Genomic DNA, 22443 nt, shown 5'->3' on the forward strand with positions numbered 1-22443 from the left:
CCATCCCCACTTTGCAGAAAAAATTGCAGCGCGGACACACTGTGATTTCCAAAAACGTTATGGTTTTGAAAATCACAGCATGTCAATTATATCTACAGAAACGCCGGCGGCTTCCCTGTAGATGTAATTGTAACAGAAAGTCAGTGGAGGAAAACTCCATGAACTTTCTGTTCAAAGTGCTGCGGGAAGAACTGCAATGCGTTCACGCCGCGGTCGTTCCCGCAGCTCTTTAGCACTACGTTTCTGGCCTGTGGGACCTTAGCCTAATGGTTATCTAAAACACACCTCAAGTACACTGACAGGTCCTCTAAATCTGGAAAAACACAGTTAACACATTCTGCAGAATTTTTGTCAGGGTTCAGATATAAGATAAGATAAGATAATTCTTTAATAGTCCCAACATGGGGAAATTCAGTGTGTTACAGCAGCATGGATAATACAGTAATATATTACAAGAAAAACACATGGCTGGGTTTACACCAGCACTTTAACTCCATTCTGGGTTTCTGTCCCCGGACCGCTTACAAAATGTCAAGAGAAAAGTCCTACTTGCAGGACTTTTCTCTCCGCATTTTTTGGGCGCAAACCTGGCGAACCCATTCCAATTTATAAGATCTGCTGGTAACCACATTTTAAGTGGGTTAGTTTTCCTTTTTTTTTGGTTCCCCAAGTGGACCTGAAGAACAGAAAGCTGAACGCTAGTGTAAACCTAGCGTAACCTGCCATGTACACCTGTATGTTCATCCCATGACCAGAACTGTACATCACATGACCATGGACTGATTTTTGTCCACTGGGAGTAAGCAGAATGAATGACAGCAAGAAGAGATCTGGAAACCCATGAGGAATTGATACAGAAAGTATACTGGAAAATTGTAAAACTTGAATGCATTTGGCTAAGTGAGACATAGAGGCATCATTTATAAGGCAGTGACATTTTAAGATGGTGGTGGTTATGTATTGGTTTGTGACTTATTTACTTACCACTGGTTTGCTGAGATCAGTCAGGAGGAAGGAGAGCTTGCAGACATCAAGTCTTCTCTGGTGAATGAAACCAAGATCACCCCTAGCAACAACAGACATGCGGTAACTACAAGCCTTCCACTTAACAGCTGTGCACATCACAAGGTTTGGAAATAACCAAGCAGGGCTGGCTCCAGGTTTTTATGGGCCCTTGGGCGACAGAGCCTCAGTGGGCCCCCTTGTAAAGGAGGTGGGGGAGTTGAGACACTGTTCATCGCAGAAGAAGTGAGTGACGTCATGCAGGAGTGTGGCGTCACCAACGCTATACCTCCCAATTTTTAAAGAGTAGAAAGGGGTAAAATGTCCACCCACTTTTATGTTGACTCCGCCCATTCTCATTTATTTATCATGTGCTCCCACACAGTATAATCCTCCTACAGTCACCCGTAAATTATATGCCCCCCCTCCATCTCTTCCCCAGTTTCATATACACCCTTCCTCTGCCCCCAGTTTCATGTCCCCCCTCCATCTCTGTCCCCAGTTTCATCACGTTCTCCCCCTTCATCTGCTCACAGTTTCATGTCCCCCGTCTCTGCCCCAGTGTCATGCTGTTCCACCCCCTGGTTTCATGGGCCCCCTTCATTATGTTCCACCTTAATATTTAATACAAAACAAACACACTCACCTTCCATCGCTCCCCCGATGCTCCTCTCACTCCATTCACATAAGCGATTAAAGCAGGAGCTGTGAGCTCAGCTCCTGCTTTAAAGCTGCAGCCCAGCTTGCGTGTGTAGGCGCGATGTGATTACGTCATCGCGCCTACACACGCATGCCAGGCCACAGCTTTAAAGCAGGAGCTAAGCTCACAGCTCCTGCTTTAATCGCTTATGTATTCAGCTCATCGGCGTCCAACGGATGCCGATGAGCTGAAATCGGGACAGGCAAGTGCTGGGGCGGGCAAGTGCCGGGGGGCCCCCAGAGGCTCTGGGGGCCCCGGCACTTGCCCGACTATGCTGTGTGCTGACGCCAGCCCTGTAACCAAGATTCCTGTCAGCACTGAGGTTATACCTATAGACTTAGTGTATTCACCTCCTAGAGTCCTTAGGGGACTTCCCAATATAAGGAGTCCAGTGCTATAAATAGAAGATTATAGGTGAGAGTCCTGGTACACATGTTGTAACTAGGCTCAAGAGGTTCTTGTTACACCTTTGGTCCCCACTAGAGATGAGCGAGTAGTATTCATTCAAATATTGAATCCTATTATAGTCTATGGGAAAAAATGGGAATGTTGTTCCGGTTTCCATGGAAACCAAAGTTCGACACCTTGGATCCTCCAAGTTCCGGAAGTAGCAGGATGAGGAGCACGAGGAGGTTTTCGCATTGAATTCAATGGATTTTTCCCGCGTGGTATTCGATCGATACGAGTATTCGATTGAATAGTCGTATTCGATCGAATACTACTCGCTCATCTCTAGTCCCCACCATCTTTGTACACTGCAATTTAACCATTTTATGCTTGTTTAATTTGTAAAACAACACTTTACATAGCCAGAGCTTTTTTTACAAATCCAATGGGACGCCTTTTTAACCTATTGCTTTCAATGTGATACGCGCGTATCACATTGAAAGCAATAGGTAAAAAAAGCCTCCCATTGATTTCAATGGGCAATGTGCGTATGCCGGCACCCATAGAAGTCAATGGGATCTGTTTTAACGCCATGAGGAAGGGACAAGACGTGTCCCGAAACGCGTAGCCATAGATATATATACCTGTAATGTGGTTACCACAGAAATTTTAATGGATTGAAAATAAAGACTTGGACATTTTAAAGACTTCGGGAAGTGCTGGATTTCTTTGCTTTTTGGAATACTGTAGCCGGTTGGGTCCGCTGGTATCCGTGCACACCAAGAGTGGATCACAGACAATGAATGGGGTGAGCTGAAAATACTTATTCTGTTTTAACGCCGCTCACTCTGAACGAGTTTACGTTCAGAATGAGCGGAGCATAAAATCCGTGTGAAGGCTCCTTTAAGGTTCCCACCACTGAACTCATCAAAACCTAAGCATTCCACAGTTGCAATGCCAAGAGGTATATTTTATTGAATGGAGGCAATATATCTAACTTTGGGGCCTTTGAGCCTTATTCACAGTGGAAGGAGGCGACTTGAGGGCTCGTGCACACTGAGTTAACGCGAGCGAATTTTAGCATAATGCATGTGTACAGAATTCATGTGTTAAAATAACACTCCCATTGACTTCTTTGAAATTTTTTACACGTGTAAAAAACGTGTCACGTTTTACATGAGTAAAAAATTTAATTTAAGTCAATGGAGTGTTATTTTAACATGTGTATTCTATACACGTGTTATGCTAAAATGTGCTCGCGTTAACTCCATGTGCACGGGCCCTCAGTTTGAGAAAGATTCAAACAGGCAGAAATGTCACATTCTCTATTAAGGTATTATTGACTGATATTCTGTCCCTAATCCCCCCCAATGTTCCCTTTTATCCTATTCCTATCGTGTCCACTTGTGTCCCAACACAGTGACCTTCAATTTATACTATACAACGATAATGCCTCCTCCACACAGTATAATGTCCCCTAAGTGTCCTGTCCAAAGTATAATGCCTCTTTAGAGGCCCCATATAATATAATGCCCCCTCAATGGACCATGAAGCAGTAAAATGCCCCTGCAATAGCCCCATATAATATAATGCCCCTCAGTAGCCCATTACAAAGTCATATATCCTTGTAGTGGTCCCATATAATATACTGTTCCCTCAATGGACCATCACACATTAAGATGACCTCTGTGGCTTATGATACAGTCCAATGTTATATAAAATATTTTTCATTTTGGAATCTACTCATCTTTGTTTGAAATCAGTCTTATATGGTTGTACTGCTGGAAGACTTATTTGTGATAGACGGCTTGCATCTCATGTTGTCGGACAGCTATGACATAGGCTTTTGGGTGCACCACAGCTACGTTAGAAATATGTTGTGGTTTGGTAAAAATGGAAGTATAATTTTTTTCTATTTTTCTGCTTTCTAAAGCCCCACATTGCAAAAACATGGGGTTTTAGCACTTGCAATGTCATCTGCGATAATGTTGTGTTTTATAGTACATGAAAGATGAATGAGATTCTGGCTAATCCCATTCACACATTGCAGAAAAAAAATCCACCTGTGTTTTTGAAAATCACAGCATGTCAATTATACCAGCCGAAACGCCGACATTTTCCCTATAGTTTTAATACAGGAAGAAGATTCACTAGAAAAAAATCAGCAAACCACAATGAATAACACTACAGAAAAAAAAAAAAAAAACACAATGCTTTTTCGCTGCATATTTTTTAGCTGCATTTCACTGTCAGGCCATAGCCTTAAAGGGATTGCTCAGGGATTAGAAAAACATGGCTGACTTTTTGGAAAGACAGCACCAGATTGACCTACAGGTTTGTGTTGAATTACATCTCAGCTCCATTAAAGTGAATAAGTCTAAACTGCAAAACCATACCACCCATAAACTGATGTTTTTTTGCAAGACAGCCATTTTTTCTATCCCTAAGCAACACCATTAATACCTGCTCTTCTCCGTGGCATTAACTAAAATAAGAATGATATCCTATGCAGTGAGGATTTAGATTATAGGGTAAATGAAATAATTTATTATATCTCCTTTATACCATAACTTTTTTGCATTACTTTTTTAACAAAATTAAGATTTTATTTAAAATTTCTCTTTATCTTCCTAAATTAATATTTCTGCAACAAATATAAAGCTTCCATCAGTAACATTGCTTCTTGTATAATTTGGAATCATCTTTGCATGTTGTGAAATGGACTCAGCGATAATGTTCTATTTTTTTCTGTTTTTCTATTATAGTTATGTCTTTCTACATTGAAGCCAGCCTGGAAGAGTTTGTATTGGACAAGGATCGAATTGTCGCCGAGAGACTTGTTAAATATTGTTGCTGTATATTAATCTCAATGCAGAATTACATTGTCATCTTGTCATTTAATGTATTAACTTTTTATTGTAATGAAATTATTTTCATCACAGATTAAAAACCTTGTTATTGCAATGACATAATCCACAACTGCAAATCACTGATTACTTCTGTACTATCTTGTATTTTTGTTTACTAAACCACCATGTTAAATATTCTAGAAAATTTTAGTACTGTGTATCCAATCTATGTAAAAGAAATTTTTATGTGCCGGACATTACTTGCCATCAATAAATGAGATTAGGCCTAATACAAATAGTAAATGCCCCAGATTAGGATTATTTACTGACATAGTGTGCTATTTTAACAAGACCAAAATAAATGTAAAATATTCTGAATTTAATACTTATTGCAAATCATTATACGTCAACAATCATAATATAATATAATTACAAATACAATTTATAATATAAAAAGCGAAAACCAATTCCTGCCATTGATTGTCTGCATATTTTCAGGCCTACATAAGCAGTAGGTACTGAATTCATCCTTTACTTGTTAATGTCTACGTTACATGCAAGATCAAAAGATTTTATTTGATCCTAATAGAATTATGTGATATTGCTGTATTCTCAATAATGTATTTTTTATTTTAATCCTCCAAAGAAATTCATAATAACAAATCAATTAGGGTGACTGGTATTTGTGGGAAATATTATTGTAAATGCCGTTTTATTAAACAATATTACACGTTGAGTGTGTATATATATATATATATATATATATATATATATATATATATATATTAGAAATAATCTAGATGTATAGATCACAGATATATAGAGAGATATTTAGATATAGAAATAAACCTGATTTTGGGCATAACTTGTATTATAATTGTTTTGTTTTTTTTCTTACGTATTATCCGCACTCAGTGTCTTACAGACTGTCTCGAGCACAGATGTGATTTAAAAGGAAACGTTTTTTTTTTAAAGTATTTTGATGTCTGTTTCCCTCCAGCTTTTTCCTTTCCTGCTCTCATAATAATCAGCATCCTTTCCTACTCCCCCTTATCACTGTAATCTCCTCCTCCCCCAAATATTCCTGCAGGTTTGTGTTGTCTACAGTTAAAGTTGGCGTGCTGGTGAGGTTTCCTGAGCCCATGTCGTAGACATAAATCATGTTACCCTTTTTGTATGTTATAGAAGAAAAAAAAAATCTAAAGATGAGGGAAAAAATGGGAGTGGGATAACGTGCTGCCCACATGAAAGAGTTAGGAGATAGGGGAGGCTGCAGCTCATAGCATCCTTTGTAATGAAGCTTCCAGTCCTCTGCTCAGTCTAGAATAAACACCCTGCAGTCTTACAACTTCCTCTGCACTTAAAGCAAGACAACAAACCTGAAATTCATTAGTCCACACAGAGGATTACAAGCCGGCCATAGATCTCGTGATTTTACATATAGTCCAACCAAAGATTTCTGGAAGATTATTACTATTTCTTCATTAGTACACTGAGGTCCTTCGTCTCTTGTGGTATTCTACAATGTGATACAAATGACACAAGACTGGCAAGGCAGACCTAACACTGTCAAGATAGGAAAAAGTTACATACTAATAGATTGAGGGTATAGGGGGAATCTATTCCAATTGTAAAATTTGGATAGTCATGGATGATGCTTTGCTGTCAGTCATGTCACAATGGATGGAGATATATATATATATATATATATATATATATATATATATATATATATATATATTGCAGCCAGTATTATCATTTGGTTTGTTCATAGCAATAATTTTATATGATCAGGAGAAAATATTACATCAATCTTAAGGAAAATGACACTACAGAGCAAAGAAACCAAATGAGCATTCTCCTAACCAATTCCTCAAATCTTAAGATTTAGGATTAAATGTTTGTATCCACTTCAAATAAAAAAAAAAATCTCACCTTCCACTGACAGTGTTTTTATGAAAGGGAAAGGATATACGACATTGTAATGAATATTACAGACCACTGAGGCTTGTACATGCATTTCCTGGATCACAGATAGCAATGAATCATAGAGGATGTAGTACAGTATTATATCATATGTAAAAGTGCATGAGAAGGTTGGTGTGTTATCTGTCATCTGTGTGTGTTTGGCAGATCATTGCTTAGATTTGGTGACTAATGAAGGTTTAGCAGACAGTCCCCTTCCCCTGTCTCCTCATTGTACTGTGCCCTATCTCCCCGCCTGCACTGGAGTCTGGGCAGGGAAAAGGTGCTCGAAAAATTAGTATGCAAATCCAAGCAATTAGCATGAGGGGGAAATAGGATTTACCAGGCAATATGTGTGATTCTGTGCTAATGTCTCACCAACTTCCAAACAACCGGCTGCCCCCTATCTCCTCACTTTCTACACTGCATGATCGCCACTGCGGTACCGCACATTGTGGGGAAAACGATGTGATCGATAGCGATATGATCGTTGCGACTAAACAACGCTACTCTTGTTATTTAGATCTCTAGTCAGTATTATGTGCAGTGGGTGGCAGTAATACAGGTCTGAGGTGCCAGCAGATATCTGTAAGGAATGTGCTCACCTCCAGATCTCAGATGGCCTCTCCTTAGAGGAGCGATAGATTTAGCAGCAGGCTTCTCGGCGTCCTCTCTGCTAATAAAAACTGCTGAGATCTCCTTCTATATCCCTCATCATTCTAAGGGGATCTATATGGTGTTACTTGTGTTTGATCTCAGCTTATACTCACCCAGCATCCGAGTATTAGGAGCCCCCCTGCTGCTGCCCTGAGATTCACCACTAAGCATGGATACTTATACAATGGGACCTATACAATTAGCACATATATGTACTGCACACGAGTACATGTATAGTATTGAAACTATAGATTTGTATAAATTATATATATATTACTATATAATTACATAATATATATACTAATATAATATGTACATAGCCAAAGATTTCTAAATAAATAAATAAATGTATATATAATATATATATATATATATATATATATATATATATATATATATACACACACACACATATATGTATAATATATATATATATATATATATTACATAAACGTGTTTATATGTTGCACATGTGATGCTGATGGGGGCTACTCGTCTTGGCAGTAGCTGGGGGTCCATGTCCCTGGCCATGTCCACCTGCCCCACTTATTAGATCTTTCTCCAGTGTTTGCCTTAATTGCAGTTATTAGGAGTATTTCATTTTGGACTGTGTCCCCCTCCCTCGTGTGATCCTGTCCCCTCATTTGCTGAGCTGCTCGGTGTCGCCCCCCTCCTCTATCAGGGAGCTGTCAATCAGTGCGGCGGCTTCTCTTTCATCTCTCTCCACCGCCTCCTCCTCCCCTCCAGCAGACAGAGAGGGAGCGGGTGAGGGGGAGGAGGGGGGCACAGGAGGAGGGGGATGTTAAAGTTACATTACACAAACACACAGGGAGAGCACAATCCCACCCAGAGCCCGAGCAGGACAACGTGATGGAGTAACCCGGGGATTGTAGGGTCTATCCTGAGGGATCAGTCCTGTGCTGCTGGCTGGCTGGCTGGCTGGAGGTTACTTCTCAGACATCCTCCTGGTCTACTCAGCCCTGAGTCACTGCCATCTTACTCACAGTCACAACAAACTTTTGTCTGCTCTCTGCCGCCTTCCATGTGACGCTGACAAAGGAGAAGAAAGTTTGGCCAGTGACTCCAGAATCCTTGTCTTCAGGATCGCACAGGTGAAGCTTGGAGAATCAAGGAGGAACTTCTCAGGAGCTGGCTGCCGCTCCTGCCGCTTGGATATCGGGATCTGCTGCTGGGGCTGCTTAGGTTGGGGGAGATTTGGCATTTTCTGGTGTGATCTCTGCTCCTCTGGGCACAGAAGTGGTGTCTTCTCCTGTCACAGCCATGCCTCAGCTCTCTGGAGCAGGAGGAGGCAATGGAGGTGGTGGAGACCCTGAGTTGTGTGCCACTGACGAGATGATCCCATTCAAGGATGAAGGGGATCCCCAGAAGGAGAAGATCTATGCCGAGATCAGTCACCCGGAGGAGGAAGGAGACCTTGCAGACATCAAGTCTTCTCTGGTCAATGAGACTGAGATCACCCCTAGCAGCAACAGCCATGAGGTAACTACAAGCCAGAGTCCTGGAAGACACCTGGGGGCAACATGGGGGGTGGGGGGATTCATGTTTACATGCAACAGGGATAGCACGTATTTTCCTGGAAAATGCAAAGTCCACAAGTGTGTACAACTACCTGTACCTAGTGCTGATAGGAAAGAGGCTAGCTCCAGAATATGAGGTGAGGTCTCCCATGTGGGCTTTGTGTTATTGTCGGATTCCTGCATTGTTGAATGTTTGGTGCTCCACTTAGATACTTAGTATATGTTTTATCCTATGGTTTGGTTATTTTTACTATACAGTGTTCTGGTGATGGTTGTAGTGCGCAGACACATTTACACTCTATGTCCAGCTCAAGCACATGACAGATGTCTTTCTAAAGACACTTCAGTAGTGAGAATATATTTGGGGTTTTATCATCTACTACCTACACTTGGAGTTTGGCACTTGTGCTCAGTAGAGTCCATACAAAGATTAGACCATTCTACTGTATATGTTCATTTTCCATATCTCTGTGGACTTTTATTTCCCATCTAGACATAAAGATGTCTATCATGACTCTTCCTGAGCAATATCATCAATACATGTAAAATTCAGTCATGTTTCTTCCTCTGGATGTATATGGCCAGTATTTTTTTTTTTATTAAAGCCATGCTGTCTCTGTGAGTCATTTGGAGAAGAGGAAGACTCAGTAAAGAATTTGGTTCTTTATTTGATCTTCCGCTGTATGCTGAACTAGTAACACTGGAAACATTATTTTCAGATCTCATTGATTTATTTCCAAGGATCTATCAACTACATCCCCCCTCCCCCTTTGGCCTTAGCATGTGTCACCTCCTTTGGCCATGTGAGCAGTTATGTTGGTGTAAAGATGTTTCTTTTATTAACCCATGAAAACTACTTCAGCATCCCTATATGCAGATTAGGTAATAATTAACAATGTGATGCCAGTATAAATGATACCATTACTATATTTCAGCTTGACCGTTTGCCATGTTATGACATGATTTGTTGTATGGTTTTTCTTAGTTATTCTCTATTGATGTACATTTGTATGCACGTACCCATTCATGGTCACTTAAAGATTGCAGAGTGCAGCCATTTTATTATGACAGTGTAAATGTGTAACAGCAAATGTACATTTAATAGGGAGAAAGAAAACAGGATGCAACAGTTTGCCACAACTGTGCAAATGGGCAATAACTGACCGCAGGTAACAGTCTCCAATGTGATGGCCAGACAGCAGGTCCAGGAGGGGGTTAATTGGATCTGAGAAAGGACTGATGGAAGTGAAGACTTTCCTACTATGCTTTTAATATGATAATAATGACCCATATCACTTGGGCCTTCATAGATAATATGACTTGTATTCTAATACTTACACATTTTGTATTGTATTGCTTTGACTATTTTTGTTACTTTGGTAAGAAACATTGTTCTAAATTTGCAAGGCTTAAAGCAGACAAGCCAAGTGATCCCTACTTGTAAAGAACACAACCTGTCATATCTTTAGCTGACTGGCAAAAAGGAGGCCATACTTGTCTATCTTTTAGTTATCTATTTGTCCAGGCATTCCCTTGCCAGAATCTTATATATTTATGTATTTAAGACCAACATGGTTTTCCATGAACACATCATTCATCATTCATGTTCTTACTACGTCTTTAGTAATATAAAGCAACATTTTTCTTGGTAATTGTAATCCTGAGATCCTCTTGTTGTGTCTGGGCCATTCCATCATATATTCATATTATTGTAATCAATACGTATCGTTATATCCCCTATATGTAGACAAAGGTATTGGACATATACATTACCATTACATTACATTATACAAACCATATGATGTCACAGCTCTTGCAGACCTAACATATATCTAGAGAAAGTCCTAGTTGCAGCCATGAGGAGAGTAATCCTAGAGAACTGAGCTCTAATGGTGACATAAGTTTGTTGTGTTACATTGTATAGTCAGGACACTTATTTAAATGTTTCCCAGCAACTGCAATGGTAACATACAGATGACTGGAGTCTCCCTTATCTTTTTAAGTTCCATGTCTGCTTTCCTTAGCCTGTATGTAAACTTTTCCCAGCCTATCTAATCTAAGATTAACCCCTGTAATGCTATAGCCCTGCCTCAGCCCTTTGATTTTTGTTTAATTTGACCCATTCCTGGGAACTCCCCTAGGAAATCAGGCAGTGTGTGTGTATATATATATATATATATATATATATATATATATATATATATATATATATATATATATATATTACTTATTATTGGGGATTGAACAGATAGCTTTCACTTTTTGTGTAGGACAGAATAACCCTTCCCCCTTGATAACTAAATGACAACCCTACTAAGGCACCATTAGCCTATGTCCAGACAGAGGGGAAAGTTCACAGGACTCCCGTGGCCTCCTGTGAAGTTTCAATGAGTCAAACATATGTCATGAACTCTATTTTTAATTAGTCTTTCATTGTGATTCTGGCACTGTATCTTCTCTAACATTGATGAATTGGCTTTCCATGAACCAGTCAACTCTATACGGAGTGTTATATTTCAAGGCCTATGGTTAGATACACTGGAAATCCAATTAACTTGCAAATAAACAGCAGTCTATTAAATTTGTATAAAAATGTTCATATAACAGGTACAAAACATATCAGCTATAGTGATAGAAATTTAGCAATTCAGCCATTTCTAACCTATGTAATCTGTACTATCAATACATTTCTTCATCTATGCAAATGCTATTCTTGTGGGTCTCTATATTTCCAAATGTCTTCAGAACAGGCAGTGAAATGAAGGATTGGAATGGAAGCATTGTAAATAGGGTAGTAGTAATGGATCCCTTCATATACCGTACTATAGGCTTTAGTCATAACCTTTGTACATCCTAGAAATGAGTTGTTTCACAAATGCGTTTGCATCTCATATTTGATACCACATTTATATAGGAACGAATTATTGTATTTTTATTTTAGCTTTTATGCTAGATAGCTGTTTAATGCCATTTTCTACTGTTTTAACCTCTTTGGTGCCAGATATATAGTGCTGGTCTTCTTGTAGAAGGTAAATGTTCTTGCTGAAAGAAGGCTCTTGTGCTCACAATTGGGCTGTCATCACACAAGTTTCCCCATAGCCAGCTGTGTCCAACACAAGCAAAGCAGACTGCAGGTGAAGCTACATTAAGTGAAGGGTATATTGGCATATTGTGCAAACATGCACTCAGAAATAAGTGTATCCATCCAGACATGACGCAGATCACCTGATGTCTACATTACACAATATTCTGTGAATCCCATTACTTTGTAATCTGAAGATAATTAGTCTAAAGTAATGGATTTTATTACAGAAAAATATATGTAAACCAGACCTTGCTCACATGAGAATATTTGTTAAAATTTTGGTAGATATTTATTGTACTATAAGCTTTGCCCTGAGATGCAACACCAGAAAATCAGTGTCTTGTATTCTAAAAAGCATATTGACATCATTCATTGTTATTTTATTTTTATGATTAGAATTGGGATTTTAGCATTGCATTAATGCTAGAAGTCTTATGACAGACATGCAGAAGGCTTGTGATGACAATACCAGCCAAGGGATCCGACATGATCACAGAACATCCGTGGTGCAAAATATCAGAACTGTGATGTTCTCTATAAATGATAATTTGCTCCAATTATGATACAGGATCAAATCAGGTCCTTTGTCTTATAATACTCTGACTATTCTAGAAGAGTTAACTATGGTCCTCGCAGATGCTCTCCATTCATCACTCCATGTATTACAAGCAGACCAAGCAAATGCTTCTGGTCCTCACATTCCAAATGTGTTGCTTTGAGAACCTTGATGTGATCTTTGTATTTCGTAATTGTAGTGATATAGTTGTGGTTGTGTGAGTGTGAGGTTGTTTATTATCTAGAAATTGAATAATACATGTATAAAGCACCAGATAAAAATAATATTCAGTTTAACACTTCTGCTCAGAACTTACAATAGTGTCCAAAGAGGCTTCCAGACAGAAGCAACGTAGCTGGCCACATTTCTTATCTGTAGTAAGTCGACCATACTTGCTTGTATTATATAAACCTATCATCTGACAATGAATGTTTAATTTCACTTTCTTCATTTGGTTATATATATTATTTTTGTGGGTGTAACATTAGCAAGTAATTGAGTAGATATTCCCAAAGAAGCTTCATCCTATTGGTTACACAGTAGTTTGTCACTAAAGAAGGGCAAAGTTGAAACACACATGTTGTCATAACCTGGTGAGATTCATCATATTGTGGGTTCATCTTAACCATCTTTATGTCTGTTTCAATGTTAGTGTTATACTTTCTGACCTTCTCACTTGACTTGACGTAATGGAAAATCTGTTTATCTAGTCTAATGGTTTGCTATTTTTGTTGAAAGGTGACCATACACATCAGACAGAATTAAGGTTGAAGGAATGGTTGTCTTGTGAATGATCAGTCTCCTCATGCAGTTATATCTTAGGATGCATTCACACGGAGATTTGTGGCTCTGATTTGGCCACAATAACTCAAGTAAAGAATCAGTGCTGAAAAAAGACTCCCATTGACTACGCGCGTAAAATGGAACCCATTGAAGTCAAAGGGAGTCTTTTTTTCAGTGCTGATTCTTTACTCGAGTTATTGTGGCAAAATCAGCGCCACAAAACTCCGTGTGAATGCACTCTTATAGTTCATGTAGGCCATTTCCTCTTTCATTCAAGTTGGCCATACATATTCAATGACACTGGACGACGTTCTGAGAAAATGTTCTCAAGGAAAGGTCATTTTTGGACTATTGACTTTCCAACCTAAATTTTAAACACCTTCCACTTATTTCTAGATGATAAGTGTATCAACAGTTGGCCAGTTGCTTATTGTTGAATTTTACCTGACAAAAGGCTGTTTTGTTTGAAATTGTCCATTTAAATAAACTTTAGACTTTGTGTATGAACACCTCTAGCTGAGGCCTGAGGCCTCCATCTCTCATACACACCAACACTAGCTGTGCTGCTACAGCTTTGAATCATCTGGAGATCAGGCCTTGAAGTTTAAAATATGCAGTAGTAAAACATCTAGTGTGAATTCTAACTTATTGCTTTACCAGTGGATACATGCAAGTTCAGTTTTCTGGAACACTCCCAAATGTAATGCTGTCTTTGTTTGGACCTTGTATTGTCTAGGGACTGTTTATGGCATATTGCAGTGTGTTTAAGAAGCTTTAGATTAATTAATTCACAATAAATCGTGGTCTTACCTCTCTTCTATACTTAGAATTGAATTGTGTCATTGCTTGTTGTATCTGTCTCTTATGTAGTGAAACATCATACGCTTTACCCACAGTGCAATTACTCCTCATGAGTAGCCTGAAATTTTTTTGGTATAAATATTCCCAGTGACATCCGATCTTTCCTGTCCACATAGACCCTGGCTGACCTGAGGATATAAACTGGTTGATCTCCAAATGATACCTACTATATTTCACTAATCTAGAGCCACATCAGTGTTTTTTGGAAGCTTTGGTCTAGGAAGACTTTATTTTTAATTCTTTTTACTTGGCTACAAAGTATCTGAGCCATATTGTGGTAAATATTTTAACCTCAGAAAGGTCTTTCTCCAATACAATGTTTTATTACCATTAATAAAGTAGGTTATAAAACATTGATGCCAAGGTTGACCTTGTTTTAATCCCATTCACTTGAGAAGAATAGATAACACATGTACATTCTTTCCCAATTCAAGCAAATTGAAGTTACTGGAGCTACCAAGTGAATGGTCATAAAACATTATGATAGGAAAATCCCTGTAATATTGGGTCAAGTCACTTGAACAAGGTCTACAGCTGATCTACATATCCTTTGGAACAAGTAGGCCTTATGTATAAAATGACATGTTATCGTAAGGCCGTTTTTATAATGGCTGTTTTTAGAACACGTTGATTTTGATGTTTCTATTCCCATGTCCGTTTTGATAACCCATTAAAAAATAGAAAATGTCAATTTCCACAGTTCATTCAATTGACTGAGGGATCCATGAGAACTGGTCCCAGGCGGATGCATTATGGCAATGGAAAAACGGAAGGTTTTATCTGTTTTCTGCAGTTGTTGTTATTCTCCACAATCGTGTGAATAAAGCCTAAATTGAGACTTGTTTGACCTATTAAATATCTCTACCTGGTGTCCTCTGTCCAAATCAGAAAACATTTTTTTGTCACCAGACCCCAGTGTATCTACGCAGCCCAGTAGATAGTTAGGTTAGGGTCGCCTAAATCAGTACCTCTGTTTCTGAGATATCACTGATGTTATCAATATACAAATGAGCTCTTATCTCTGTGGAGCAATGACAAGCAACTTTTTTGTATATTATAATGATAAAACACCAATATCTTGACAACTGAAGCACCAAGTTACCATTTCTGATGGCTCATTGCCACTAAATTTGTTATCTGATCTCATTTGGAATCATAGCTAGGCTTCCTTTCACCAGGGAAAAGATTCAGTTTGCTTCCCTAGCCAAGGAAGAGTGGCTTGTTAGTTCCCTCTTGGCACCCATATCAGGATTGAGCAATAGTGTAATGTGTATGAGGATGTCAGTATCAGATGTTAGGAGGCATAAAGATCAGGCATGTTAGAGTTCAACATGCACAATCCTTTAACCCACCACCAGAGGAGTCTATCAATAGCTTATTCCCTTTGTTCTTTCTTATTAGCTTTGTTTTATTAAGAACCAATAGAAATATACCCAATGCACCTTTCACTCATTGAGCAGAAGTGACGTCTTCAGATACTGCCTTCTCTTCCTTTAAATGTTACTCACAGCCTAAAGTACATCCTGTAATAATATTTAGTTAAAGGCTGCAGATAAAAACAAAAACACAGCCGTACAAAGAATATTTATTTAGAAAAAATGGGACTTCCAACACTCAGGAAGTGGATTAATGAACAGATGCAAACTGGGTAATTGCTGTCAGATGGCAGTCCCCTTAGTTTGGTTTATCTGATACCTCGTTCCAACAGGAAGCAAATGTAGTGTTAATAGGACAGTTTCACTGTTAGGGTTATGTCTGCCATGCAGCTCATTCTAATTATATCTGTATATTTTATGTATTGTGTAGGTAGTATATCATTAGTTGTAGGGTTATAGTTTTTAAAGGAGAACTCCAGATTTTTAAAATCATTTTCCCCTGAAGATCTTCTTTCAGCTTCCTTCCTCTATTTTCAAGACTTAATTTAACCAGAAGGAACACCTACACATCCACAGTTAACAATTTCTCAGCTGTATATATAACTGATATGGTCTGACCAGCAATTCCATGTAGCATTTACACCAGGCTGGCCATCTGTATCTAATAAGATTAAAAAAAAAAAAAAATCTTCCTGTTTGCTTTCCAGCTTCCATAAGTAAAACCCATGTCTTCATGGCAAGGGGGAATTGGCTACAGTTCTGCTTACTGATTTTTACAGAGAAAGATAGAAAAGAGGAGACGAATTATTGTTGTTTTAAAACCAGAAAAGTGTAGTCTTATCATAGATCCACAGGGTTATTATTCCAAAATTATGGTTAGAGTTCAACCAGTTGGATTGGTCATAGACAATCTCCACTGACACTATATTGTTGAATAAGCGATCAGCAGAATCCTAATGTCTATGCCCAGTATTTCTTGAATACATCTTACGCTGGGTTCACACCTGTGTTCGGGTTTCCGTTTGAGGGGTCCGCTTGAAAAAAAACATTCTTAGACTATAATGGAGTCCATCGGGTTTCCACTTGAAAAGAGCGAAAAATGCAGAGAGAAGAGCATGCTTGAAGCTTTTTCTCTCCGCATTTTTTAAGCGGGTTCGGGGACAGAAACCCCTTGCAGACTTCAAGCGCTGGTGTGAACTCAGCCTTGCTTTGGTTCTACTTGCTCCTTTTCAGGTTGTCTCTAGAAAGGCTTAATTGAAAAACTTATTGACGGACCAGGTTCTATGACTTTTCTCCTAAGTTTAAATTAATACAAAAAATATTTTCTTTAGCAGATAGCACACATTAATGCAAAGACTCTTTATCATGTAACGTTATATGCTGTGAAAGTTTTACAGATAGTATACAACAAAACTAATGGTATAAGCATATATTAGTATAACACATGCAAACATTAAAATATATCATAAACGTGTTGATTTAGGCTAAAGCCCCACATTGCAGAACACTACAGCAAAAAATGCTGTGTTTTACAGTACCTGCAAAGTGGATAGGATTCTGGCTAATCCCATCTACACGCTGCAGAAAAAAATCTGCAGCAGGAAAGCTGCGTTTTCCAAAATACTTGTTTTTAGCATGTCAATTATACATATATACCTAGGTATAAGAGTAAGTTCACACGGCGATTTTTGGTTCGGAAACTGAGATGGAGGCTGCCTCAGGTTCCGGACCAAAAGCCGGGTAGACACGAATGAAATCCGATGCACTCTGCTCCGGAACAGGCCCAATGAATGGGCCTAGTTCGGAGGAGGGAGTGTCTTCAGGCCGAATCGCGAGGCGACTCAGCCTGAAGAATGAGCATGTCGCTTCTTTTTTCCAGGAGTCTTAAACGGCTCCCGGAGAAAAGACCTGAGCGGCTCCCATTGATTTCAATAGGAGCCATCTTTTTGGTTAGGATTTTGAGGCGGATACGGCTTCAAAATCCTGACCAAAAAACTAAGTGTGAACTTTACCCTAATAGGTGCAGAATCCACAGAGGAAAACTCTACAAGATCGCAACGAAAAACGTTTCCACCGTGGTCTTTTCTGCAGCATTTTTTTTTTTTTTGCTGTGGATTGCTACGTGGGGCCTTAGCCTTAAGGAGGATTTGTTATGTCTATGTTCTCTAAAATATTTCTTTAGAAATATTCTTCCGTGTTGTGCTGCTTTCATTATTCCTCCTAAATATTTCTGAATGAATTGACAGCAGGGCGCTACCATTCCCCTTGTCAGAGGGGTGCGCCAATACATAATCTGGCACTGTCAGCACTGAATGAACACTATCAGATTATGTAGGGACACACCCATTTGGTAACAAAAAATTTATTTTTTTTTAATTTCTAGGAGGAATAACAGAGAAACAGCACAGCAATGAAAAACAACGCTCCAGAATTGTTATTTCGTGGAGAATACAATAATTTACTGACACAGGCATGTTGGGAGTGGTGACAGGTCCTCTAAAATAGGGTGTATCTGTATAGTACCAATATAGAATTATGGTCAATTTCTTCTAGACAATAACATTGTATATATATTTCTCAGATTTCAAGAAGAAGACAGGACACTTATCATGAAAAGTCCAGAGAGCACCCAGATGACGGTGAGTTCAAAAATTGTACCTTTACGTTAATAGAAGCAATATACGATACAAGATATTTAAGGCTGGGTTAACATAGGATTTTTTGGACCGGATTTTGACGCGGAATCCGCCTAATAAAAACCGCCTCCCATTGACTTCAATGGGAGCCGTTCACTTTCTTTTTCCGCGAGCAGGAACAAAAAAGAAGTGACCTGCCCTTTCTTGCCGCAGAATCTACTGCAGCGTCCGCATTGCAACACCCCTCACCCAACTAGGCCCTTTCATTTGAGGCTAGTCCAGTTGGAATGTTGCGACTTAATGCTGGTACACTGCATCGGCATCCAGTTCTGGCTAGCCGTTTTTTGGACCGGATTCTGAGGTGGCCTCCGTCTCACTATGTGGGGCCTTACGGTGATGCTGCTGAAATGCAGCTTTTTTTGTTGCAAATTTTGCTACTTTTTATTTTTATTTCAGCCAAAGCCAAGAATGTCTAGAAAAGGAATGGGAAATACATAGGAAGTTCTTATACATCTTTCTTCTGCTTGGATCAAAAAACTGCAGCAAAATCTGCAAGGAGGTGAATCCCACAGATATCAGCTGTTTTTCAGGATGGATCAGTCTTAGGAGGCTTTGACATTTCTGATACCATCAAAGCAATTGACTCCCTGTTTCTCAGGGAATAGGTGATGGTCCCAGTTCCTTGACTTCTACAAATTTTATCTTTTAACATGTCCTACTGCAGTGGATACATTAAGTGGGACTCCCCTTTACATAAGGCCCGTGAAAGTTTTTGGAAGTACTGAGATCGGCCTATATCCATGCGAAGTCAACAAGCTAGACAGCTGTGCTACAGAATAACATCAATTGAATAGATTACTAAACTTCTTCCAGTAAAAACATACCTTTCAGTCTGAAACCCATTACTTGAGGTAAAACCAGAGGACCGTGATTGAACACACGTAGATTTTTTTTTCACCACATTTTTTCCTAATCAGACAGTCTGTAGAAGTTTGTATACAAAGGCAAGTGGCCAGATAGTATAAAGTCTGAAACTGTGTTTTGGCCAAAAACAGTTGTTGGAGTAGATGTGATATTTTTTTTTTTTTACTCGAATACTCTGGGGGACAACCTATGACTTTCTAGCTGTTCTTGGACTATAACTGTTACATCCTCATTAACAAAAATCTACCAAATTCACATTAGATACCAGATTAATAGTTTAATTAATAGACTAAATTGATGAAGGTTATACACCCTATCAGTGGTCATTTGTTCTAAGAATATATTTCTGAATGTCACGAAGCTTCTTCTCCTTCTTCAACTGGTTTATTTAATGTATATTACGGTCTAGTGTGTCATATATGGAAACAACCAGTGCCTGTGCAATAAAATAACCAACGCCACAAATGAAACATGTTAAAGAGATCCTATCATTAGAATCCCTTTTTTTCTAACTAACACGTAGGAATAGCCTTAAGAAAGGCTATTCTTCTCCTACCTTTAGATGTCTTCTCCTCGCTGCCGTTTGATAGATATTCCGTTTTCCGTCTTTATGCAAATGAATTCTCTCTCAGCACTGGGGGCGTCCCCAGTGCTGCGAGAGAACTCTCCAGCGCCGCCTCCATCTTCTTCAGAAACCGGCCTCAACGCATCGTCTTCTGGCCTGGCTTTCAATCTTCTACGCATGCGCAATCGGCTCTGCCCGCGTGCATCGGGCAGAGCCGAATGCACCTGCGCGCGGCCATTTTTTTGTGGCTGCTTACTACAAGAGCTCACGTAAGTGGCCACTTAAAAAATGACTGTGCACAGCTGTAGTCAGCTCTGCCGCTGGCAGAGCCGATTTCGCATGCGTAAAAGATTGAAAGCCAGGCTGGAAGATGATGCGTAGAGGTCAGTTGCTGAAGAAGATGGAGGCGGCACTGGAGAGTTCTCTCGCAGCACTGGGGACACCCCCAGTGCTGTTTGAGCGCTGGGGCCCGCCTCCAGTGCTGCGAGAGAACTCATTTGCATGAGCACGGAAAATGGCGAGAACGGCGGTGAGGAGAAGACATCTAAAGGTAGGAGAAGAATAGCCTTTCTTAAGGCTATCTCTATGTGTTAGAAAAAACGATAGGATAGGGGGCCACACGGTGGCTCAGTGGTTAGCACTGCAGCCTTGCAGTGCTGGAGTCCTGGTGTTCAAATTCATCTGCATGGAGTTTGTATGTTCTCCCTGTGTTTGCATGGATTTCCATCCCATTTTCCAAAGACATACTGATAGGGAAAAAATGTACATTGTGAGCTCTATATGGGGCTCACAATCTACAAAAAAAAAATTATAGGATAGAATCTATTCTATCATTAGATTCTAATGATAGGATTCCTTTAAAGACTATTTCCCACATAGGCCCGGTTTACACCTTTATTCGGGCCATTCCGTTCCCCTATCCTGTAAGCAGCACTTTTCTCTTCACATTTTTGTGTGGAAACCACACGGCCCCCATTAAACTGGAGCAAAACACATCAAAATGTGGTTTCTGTTTATAAAGGACAATGTTAAGTTATAATGGGTCCATTGGGTCCCAACTCCCAAGTTAACTGGAAAAAATAGTGCTGAATATAGAGTAATTTCTTTCCATCAAATATAACAGAATCTGCCATTTCTTTGGCCTAAAGTATGCTGAATATGTATTTAAAAAGAACCTATTCGGTAACACATAAAAGGAATGTAAAAAATAATGTTTGGCCTCTTTCTCTATAAATGTCAAGGTTCATATGAGTTATTGAAGATAGCTGTCATACAGAGATGTACATAATTGGCGCCTAAATGTAATGGCACCAGAAACAATGCAGACCTAGCACATTCCTTGTCACTTAGGTGTCCCGATCTTAATTTAATGTACAATGGAGCCCTGCTGTGGGTTAAACTGTGTGGAGGGGACCTTATGTTACACTTGTATCTCAGTCTGAGTTTAATTGCTGTCAATTGGCATGAATAGAAGCAATTGTTCATGTGACAAGTATTCATAAGGAAAGCCAGGGTAACATACTATAATAGTGAGATGCCAGCCTGTCCCGTGTAGTGGTCACATTACACAACACTTAGCACAAAGGCCAGTGTTTTCATAAATAAATAGTTGCCTACAATGAACAACTGACATAATAATACTCTATGAATGGAAAGACCATTGTGGTTTTACTAACAGCTGACACATTAAAAATACAGCAGGCGTACACATTCAAGTATCGTCTCTCACCAAAGAATAATAAGCAAACCTATATCATAAACTTTTCCATGCGCTCGCATACAGATGGAAATTCTTGACGTAAAACAAAATTTAAAAATAATAAAAATTACAATTTATTGCTTGTCGAGGGAACAAACTGCTACAATTAGTTCTCTTTCCACTTATTAGAATACTTCCTTGTAATATTAGAATACTTTGATTTAATGTCGTTGTTATTAATTTAATACATGGCTTTTATTGCTTTTGCTTTTGGATAGTGTTTTATTTGACCTTTAACTTACCTTACTTTTGTTGTCTATTCTGTCACATTTGGTTTGTGGCTGATAAATTTAGAATATCTGAGTTGACGGAAGATATATTAACTAAAGCTTTCTGTTGTCGATGAGACATCCACCCACACTCAACAACAACTTCATGTAGCCCATGGTGATGATATCAGTGCAGGGTCCACCTTACAGACCCCTGGCTGCAATATGAACAAGCATTATACCTCTACTTTAAAGTGCTCACTATGTGGATCTAAAGATGCGTTTCTAACTCAACTGCACACTGTGACCAGGTTAAAATATATAGGAAAAACATGCATTACATTACACCAAAATCACTTCCACACTCCATATGTGATAGTGAACATGCCTTTTTGTATCAATTGCTATCTTGCTGCAGAGAACTTTTACTCTGTATTCAGATGAGCTGTTTAGTGGTCCCCGGACATGGCCACATCTACCAGAACACTTGTTTTCAATGGTAGGTGTCAATGTTAGGGGTCAGTAAGAAAGTGGGTACTGTGGCTGACATGGTTATACCCCATGGGCGCAACGAACAGCTCATACATACAG

At 39.2% G+C, this 22443-nt stretch overlaps 1 protein-coding gene across 2 annotated transcripts in view; it reads left to right on the forward strand.

Annotated features, from left to right (window-relative positions):
* The first annotated feature begins 8761 nt into the window (after positions 1 to 8761).
* LEF1 (lymphoid enhancer binding factor 1) overlaps positions 8762 to 22443 on the forward strand; it is an 82450-nt gene continuing 68768 nt past the window's right edge. For both annotated transcript variants that reach the window (XM_075287206.1, XM_075287198.1), the window contains exons 1-2: positions 8762 to 9060; positions 18341 to 18398. In XM_075287206.1, the coding sequence (XP_075143307.1) occupies positions 8842 to 9060; positions 18341 to 18398 (277 nt within the window). In that variant the 5' untranslated portion in view covers positions 8762 to 8841. The remainder of the gene's footprint in view (positions 9061 to 18340; positions 18399 to 22443) is intronic.

This window comes from Leptodactylus fuscus, chromosome 1, assembly GCF_031893055.1.
Source record: "Leptodactylus fuscus isolate aLepFus1 chromosome 1, aLepFus1.hap2, whole genome shotgun sequence".
Lineage (NCBI taxonomy): Eukaryota > Metazoa > Chordata > Amphibia > Anura > Leptodactylidae > Leptodactylus > Leptodactylus fuscus.